We start from the raw sequence: 8,108 nt of genomic DNA, 5'->3' as shown, positions 1-8,108 counted from the left end.
CCAGGATACCTTTTGCTTTATGTTATGAATGAATTATTCAAATACACGAATGTCATGTCTATTAAAATTTAAGCAATCCGGGGGACAAGCATATCCAGGTCCACAGATCATTTAAGGTGCTTGTAACATTGTCATTTATTTATTACTGTGTATGAGGATGAACTGAGATCAAGTGGGCATCCGCATTTCATTACTTAATGAAATGGTGTATTTTATTAAGAGATGTTTGATCTGTTATAAATCACAATGTATATTTTAATGGACTGCAGCATTTAATTTGGAAGGCTATTAAAGATTCATAACTGTCTATTCAACTTGTGGGATATATGACACACTGGAGTGAGAGATCCGAGCAAAATAAATTGTCTGCTATATATTTATAGTCTTGTGCTTTAAAAGAACACTCTCTAGTCATAAATAAATGAATAGGAAACTGAATGAAAATGTTTTTAGAACTAAGTTAACAAGACGAATAAGAAAAATATGACTGTAGTAACATAACATTACCTTTAAAATGTAAATGAATAAAAAAATTGATAAAACAAATGCAAGAAATCAACTAGTACATTTTATGATAAAACCTAAAAACTATTCAAATGCATACAAGATATGTATCAAATGTTTCGTAAACAAACAAAACTATAAACAAACTGAATTACATTTTCATCACAACTGACATGCGCAAGTTCATAAACTCAAAAGGCATGGTTTCAGTTATTAAAAAACAACCAGCAAAGCCCCCCTCTTTCTGTACAAATACAAAAATGTGCATTACAAAGTCACTGGTACAAAATGCTTTGATTTTACAGATAATGAAATCTGGTCAAAGCTGTAAGAGGAGTCGGGTCCAGACACGAGAACATTTGAAATGTGCTCCCACCCTCTAGTGGTGCAGATTAGAAACAGCCCGTGGTTTGCTCAAGTAATATGTAAAACTGCGTCCTGATTTACAGACTTTAAGTTACAAAACATCTTGGGGACCTATGATAATGAAGCATTTAAATTATACCCTCGTGCTAAATCTCTTAGCACAAATTCTTAGCAAAAGTCCTCCTTTTAAGCATACGAATCATCTTCCGTATATCTCTAGCCCAAAAACACAGACTTCTCCAAGCCGTCCTCTGCCTTGGTGTACTCTAAATGGGATTTAAAATAGCAGCTTTTATAGGAAAGGCTACTGCGCACATATTCAAGATAGTCTGGTACTCCCGGACAGATCACATTATCAGCAAGCAGAACGGTGCCTTTTCTTAGCAGACCGCAATCCTACAAACAAAGAGGAAAGAAAAAGAGAAAAGTAGGAAATGTTGGATATAAGCTTGGTGAGCAAAACCGAGAAAGAAACAGTGGCATAGCAGTAAATTCACGGACTTCTGGACACTTTCTACAAAGCGCACATTTACGTCAGATCTTGTTTTTTTCTGGGAATCGAACCCGTGACCTTAGCATTGTTAGTGGCATACAGAGATCGAATGAGATCGCAGCGGTCAGAATTAACACACCTCCATTAATTTTGTGTCAGGGAGGTAACGGTCCTTCCAGTGGTCCAGAAAAACGAAATCAAATGTTTCAATTCCAAAGTGCTCTTTCATGCGTGGGATCCAATCTTCAGAAGCGCCTTCTACAAGCTGGATCTGATGAAGCAATACATTAGCTCAAAGCACAATAACAAGAAATTATCTTAATACTACTACAATAAATAAGGATTACTGCATTTAAACAGCGTGTCTGTGGAGGAACAGGACGCTCACTTTGTCTTCGAGACCTGCCCAGGCGATTATTTGTCTGGCAATTGCGGCATAATCTGGATTGAACTCTAGTGTTATGAGACGTGCCCCGGGAGGAAGGAGTCGAGCGATGCGCACTGTGGAGTATCCACAGTATGTCCCCAACTCCAGGACCTTCTCTGGGTTCAACTCACTCACCACTGAGTCCAGGATAGAGCCTGAGATACACAAACAAAAAATATACATAAAAGACAGGTCTAAGCTATAGCTATCTTAGTAAAAGCTCCACAAATGATTGAACCACAGTTGATTAAATACAAATGTGCGGTTTTCTACAGAAATACATTTTTTTATATTATATTGTGGACATGAAATTCCATGAAATTTATTCAGAGGATTTAAATTTAAAAAACATATATGCTACCATTCAAAGGTTTGGGGTCGGTCTCAGATACTCACCAAGGCTACATTTATTTGATAATAAAATAGCCATATTGTGAAATATTTATAATTATTTTTTATTGTAATTATTATTTATTTTAATATATTTTTATATGAAATTTATTTGGGTTATGGCAAAGCTGAAATTTCAGCCGTTTAGTTTCACATGATCCCCAAAAAAATCATTCTAGTTCATTCTAGTTTGTTTGCATAATGTGTACATTTATTCTGTGTATTTGTGTATAATATCTATAATAATAAAAAATATAAATGTAAATATTTTCTAAATATATACTGTGTGTTTTTATATATAATGAATAAACACAGTCCACACACACACACATACATGTATCATGTAAACAAACACTTTTATTTAAGATATATTATTACTTCTTTGACATTTTGTCCTTTTTTGTCCAAAAATCTTTTGACTAAATAAAATATGAATAGAAAAACTCTGACCTTTCTCATCTCCAATGTTCATAGCCCATTCGCTGTGTCTGCAGAAATGATCAATGGCCGAGATCACACTCTGAGGGTCACCTCGCGTTGCTCGTTTCCTCACCGCTTTCAGCAGACGCTAGTCACAACAAAGAATAAAGAGGTCTGGTGAAGACTTTGCTCACTTTATGGATCTCAAAAGTCTTAAGATCCCGTTATGCATCCTAGTTTCAAATAAAGACCAGAGGTACACATTGCAATTCTGAGCTGTGTTAAACCAGGACTGATTGAGTCACCTGCGGTCGAGTCGATCTGGTCAGAGTATCAAGAGCACGCTCAACAATGACGTCGTGCCAGAGTAACGCCAGACTGCCGTTGAACTGCACAGCAGTGGGGATGAGCCAGGAGTATAACGTGTATAAAAGCACCGCGGCCCCGACACACCAGCACAGCAACACCAGCAACATACTACAGCCAGACACAGATTCAGAAACCTTTAGAATACATTCAAATCAGGTACAGTAACTGAATGAAGCAACTAGTCCTGTACAGTAAAGATCTAGTGTATTCACAACATAAATCCAATCAAATGTCGATTCAAAGTGTTTGAGCCTGAATTAAGGCTGAAATGTATTATTTATTGTTTAATATAGTTGTGCAAACTGAAAATCAATACTACCATTGAGACGCTTTTGAAAAAGTGTTTTCTGCTCACCAAGGCTTCATTAACGGGAAGAAAAACACAGTGAAATTGTGAAACATTATTACATTTTAAAATAGCTGTTTTGTGGTTTAATGCGTTTTAAAATGAAATTTATTTCTGTGAGGTCAAACTGAATTGTCAGCAGCCATTAATCCAGTCTTCAGTGTCACATGATCTTTCTGAAATAATTCTAATATGCTGAATAAACATTTTTAGTTATTATCCATATTAAAACCAAATGCGCTACTTGTGCTGCTTAATAGTTCTGATTAATAGAACGTTTCAAAGAGCAGCATTTATTTGTCGCATTAAAGTTTTAATTAAAAAAACATCTTACTGACACAGTTTTTACCAGCAGTGCACATAAAGGTAATATTAAGAATCGTCTTAAACCAGGGAAGACTTTTTTTTGATGGTGATGATGAGTCCATGCCTGCTGGTTTATTATGTGAGCCACGCTTCAATGAGGTTCTATAATGAACCTTTCAATGAAACTGTAAAACGATTTAACTATAGAAAAAAGCAACTAAGTCGGATCCCTTTGAACTTTCTGTGTAAATTAAGTGTTATTCTATCATCTTTCAAGACGGCACACACACACCCCAATATATCCAATATGATTAAGCTGTCTGATTTCTCTGTTACTGCTGCAGGTCATGAGATGAATACATATGGAAATTAATGTTCTCATTCAGTGCTGTGCTTTCATCTCTCCAGTCATTCCTCTATTGTCATGGTCTAATGAGATGGGTGGTTACTATGCAGCAAATAAACCCTGCATTGAAAATCTCTCTCATGTGATTATTTGGTTGCATTTGTCACTACATGTTGCTCACGTACATGTGTCCATAATGCAGTTTGGGGTCTGTACTTACTGTATTTTTCTCCAAACGCAAAGCTTTTGAACCACACTGTAAACGATGCAATTCACTTCAATGAATGAATGAACTGAAAACACAGGGCTGTCTCCAAATGCACTCCTACTTTGCAAATCACATGAATTAAATGTAGGAGACTTTCCGCCCCCAAAAACCTTCTAGACATCTTCGTTGCTGAGCATCTTGCTATTTAAGAGAATTGGCGTTAAAAGAGTTGCTTTTCAGCGCTGAGACTTCTTCGGATATTTTTGGTTGAAAGGAACATGTGCTTTTTCAGAAAAGAAGTTCTGTTAATAATTGATATGTTAATAAAGAAGAGTAAACTAGTCATGGAGGGTAAGAATTGCAACTTTTAGGGTTGCGTGGCAACAAGATCAGGGTTAAGAGCTATTAGACAAAGAGTGCGGCGCCCTTGAGAGAGGACCATAACAAGTGCTTCTCAGGCTTTCTTTAAATATAAACACAAATGTAGCTGGGGTATGGAGTGGAATGCAGAGCTCAGCCACTTTGCAGGACTGCCATTGTTAGCGAGAAAATCCTCTCAAATGGGTGTTAAAAAGGAATGAGTGACGCGCAGAGTCTGGATTTCACAAATGCACTGCTGTAAATATATACCAGTGAATATATGTTGTGCACTGGAAAAGGATATATTCTGCTAATTCTGCGCAAGTATCAGCACCGTTTCATTCACTTTGATTAATTATCACTAGAGCCAAATAATAATTTACAGTGAACAATAAATGCAATACACTGAAATGGAGCGAGCACAAATAAATATGGTGAGCACTGAGCAAAAATGAATATGGTGATACTGAATCAAAAGTGCATGCTGTCTTCGGTGATGTGAAAACATGATAATCGCAATCAGCTGACCAGAAAATACCGTGAACCATTTCCTTAACTAGATTTAACCTAAATTGAGTTCCAGTTTTAGACAAGCCAAAAAACATCTACAAAACTGAGTAAAACACACTGACACATAATAAAAATAGTTATTCAAATACTGAAAGAGGCTAGAAAATAGGTTACACTATGTAATATTAAGCATTTAACTTGTATTAATTAATAATATGTGCAATAAAACAACACCTTCCTAAACAAATTCAATTGAACTTAAATAATAAATAAACGATACTGTGTCACTGCAAAAACATAATTCAATAAACATCTGCAGGAAGTGACATAAATGAAAATAAATGACAATGTAAGCATAAAAGATAGAGAGAAAACGCTTACTTGTGACGAGGGCCTCTCACAAAGTAGAGCCTTTGTTAAACAGAACATGCAAGACTGCAAATGAACATTCTACTGATCATCTGTGCTCTCTCTCTCTCTCTCTCTCTCTCTCTCTCTCTCTCTCTCTCTCTCTCTCTCTCTCTCTCTCTCTCTCTCTCTCTCTCTCTCTCTCTCTCTCTCTCTCTCTCTCTCTCTCTCTCTCTCTCTCTCTCTCTCTCTCTCTCTCTCTCTCTCTCTCTCTCTCTCTCTCTCTCTCTCTCTCTCTCTCTCAGCTGACCCTGTAATAGGCTCTCTCACCTCTTCTGTGTAGATCTGAGCAGTGAGGAATGTGTGGCCGTAGGTCTTGTAGATGGATGTGCACCCCCAGACAGTGAACAGAACTCCAAACTAGGCCAGGCATCAAACACTGTCATGGCTGGGAAGCAGCTGCATGTGGCTGGCAGTAAACAAACTAGTTCACCTCAAAATTGTATATTGTCACACTCAGGATCATGACGTCACGAACCTCAGTGGCTTTCTTACAGCTGTGTAGCACAGAAAAATATAGTTTGGGAGAAATTTCAAGCAAAATTTTCACAAAATAGAGGTTCATAGAAAACAAGCTCCGCAGAAAAAGCCTAAACTGAAAGCATAGTGTCGAAAAACAATCCAATATTTAAAGTCTTCTGAAGTCTAAGTTTAACTATTTTCATGTGAACTGCTCGTTTAAGGCAATGTCTCAAGACAGACAGCGTAATATGTTGTACAGAAAATATAAATGTAGTCAAACAGCGAATTTCTATTTATTTTTACTCGCGCTGAATCCAAAAAAACACATTAAAATGGAGCTCAAATAAGCCCTCTGGTGGCTTTAAAGGGATAGTTCACCCTCAAGTTGTTCCAAACCTGTATGATCTTGTTTCTGTTAAAAACAAGATATTATGAAGACACTGATTTTTAATGGTATATGAAAAATACTTAAGTAAAACTCTTCAGCGCAGGGTCATTATAGGTAACGTTTTTCAGCTAGTTCTCACAAATATTTCTTATTGTCATTTAGCTCAATCTGATAATGACAAAAACAACAAAAAGTGCTAATTAACTCCAATTAATTAAAGGAGAAAGAAGATAAAGAAGAGAGGAACTGTCTCTTTTACTCTAAAAGAATAAATTGTATTTAACCCTCTGAGGTCTGAAGTGTTTGGGGATCCTTTTTTGTTTATTTACTATAAACACGCGGATAGCATCCGATTGCTATTCAGCACAAACTCCAATATATTTTTGAGGGGAAAAAAGGTTTATGCGTGGTTAGCGGGAAAAAAAAAAAGTATAAATAAGGCCATTAAAAAACATACTGAGATCTTGTGAGAACTGAATGTGATACTAGTGTTTGCCACAAATTGGTGTGAAAATCATCCTGCTCAGTCATTCACAGAAAGCTGTACATAGATTTTAACCTTTGTAAGGCATGTTTTGCATTAGAAAGGCCGTGATGCAAGAAAGTGACTGACCAACAGTGCATTAAAAGCGCCCTTTCCTAACGGTCCCATCAGTGTGACTCTAGTCTATAAAAGTACTTACTATATTAAGTAATTATCTATATAAAGTGTCCCCTTGAATTAATCTAACAAAAATTGGAGAAAGTACCATTCTGCTGGAATAAATCACTGGCACTCCAGACTGTGTGTTGTACCGGTTTCACTGGGCTGAGCTCCAGCGTGGACTGAAGTAAATCACTGAACTGAGCTGACAGGAATATTCCTCCTCCATCATCCCATTCAGACCTTCTACAATCAATCAATGAACAAAAGAACTAGAGTGAATAAAAAAAAAAAAAAAACCAGGAGCAGCATAGAGAACTTGACAACTTTCCTGGGTATTTCTATAAGACCCCTCATTATCCTCTTAAACAATTTATAGTCATTCAGCACACACACAAAGCCCAGGGGAGTCATAGAAATGAAAAAAATACTAACTGAAGGTCAACCTAACTTCTGAAAAATATATTGAATGTCTCCCCATGTTGTATTGGACAGCTCCTTCCTGAGACAATTTTCTGTGGGCAGGAAAGCACTTCACACATCATTTGGTACGCCAGACTAAGAACTGCTGCTAAAGTTATTCACAAAAATAATCACTGTAAGCCAGTATTACACCAAATGATTAATAAATTAGCTAAATTGTGTGCAGTTATTCGATTAAAAAATATTAACTGTACAAGATCAATTCATTTGAGAGATATTTACAGTAAAGATAAATTTGCTAAGAAAAACTTTACCTAATTTTATATGCTTAAAAGTTTGTATATGCTTTTTTAAGAATTTGGATAAAGGACGAAGCATATTTTAAAGAGAGCTGCCTGTGCAATGAATTGAATTAGGAGAGGATCATGTGAAGCGGCTGGAAAAGATTCCAACACATTCCAAGTGTTCAGTGGACGAGGAAGTGATGTGAGCAACGATTAGAAACTAGGAATGTGAACTGAACAGCTTTACAGTGACAACACGTTTGTGCCTATCAATTGCATTATGATTGAAATATGAATTTAAGAATGGATGTTTTCACTTGGGGGAGAAAAAAAAAAGCCACAGAACGTGAAAAAGGAAAAAAAAAAAAAGTGTATTGTCTTTATTATGATTTTGTGTACCAACAGAATATGGCTGATATGAAAAACGTGTATCAAAACAAAACAATGGAAAATAA

General features: G+C 36.3%; 1 protein-coding gene across 1 annotated transcript; it reads right to left on the bottom strand.

The window, feature by feature from the left end:
* Positions 1-247: 247 nt before the first annotated feature.
* On the bottom strand, positions 248-5,529 carry comtb (catechol-O-methyltransferase b). Its single transcript, XM_043252542.1, has 6 exons — positions 5,427-5,529; positions 2,906-3,077; positions 2,631-2,748; positions 1,752-1,945; positions 1,503-1,634; positions 248-1,266 (listed from the first exon to the last, which is right to left on the bottom strand). The coding sequence occupies exons 2-6, from the start codon at positions 3,074-3,076 to the stop codon at positions 1,087-1,089; spliced, it is 795 nt and encodes a 264-aa protein (XP_043108477.1). The 5' UTR covers position 3,077; positions 5,427-5,529; the 3' UTR covers positions 248-1,086.
* Between the last annotated feature and the right edge of the window lie 2,579 nt (positions 5,530-8,108).

The sequence above is a fragment of the Puntigrus tetrazona genome, chromosome 11 (genome assembly GCF_018831695.1).
Source record: "Puntigrus tetrazona isolate hp1 chromosome 11, ASM1883169v1, whole genome shotgun sequence".
Lineage (NCBI taxonomy): Eukaryota > Metazoa > Chordata > Actinopteri > Cypriniformes > Cyprinidae > Puntigrus > Puntigrus tetrazona.
The sequence above is the reverse complement of the archived record's forward strand: the minus strand, read 5'-3'. Positions and strand labels throughout refer to the sequence as shown.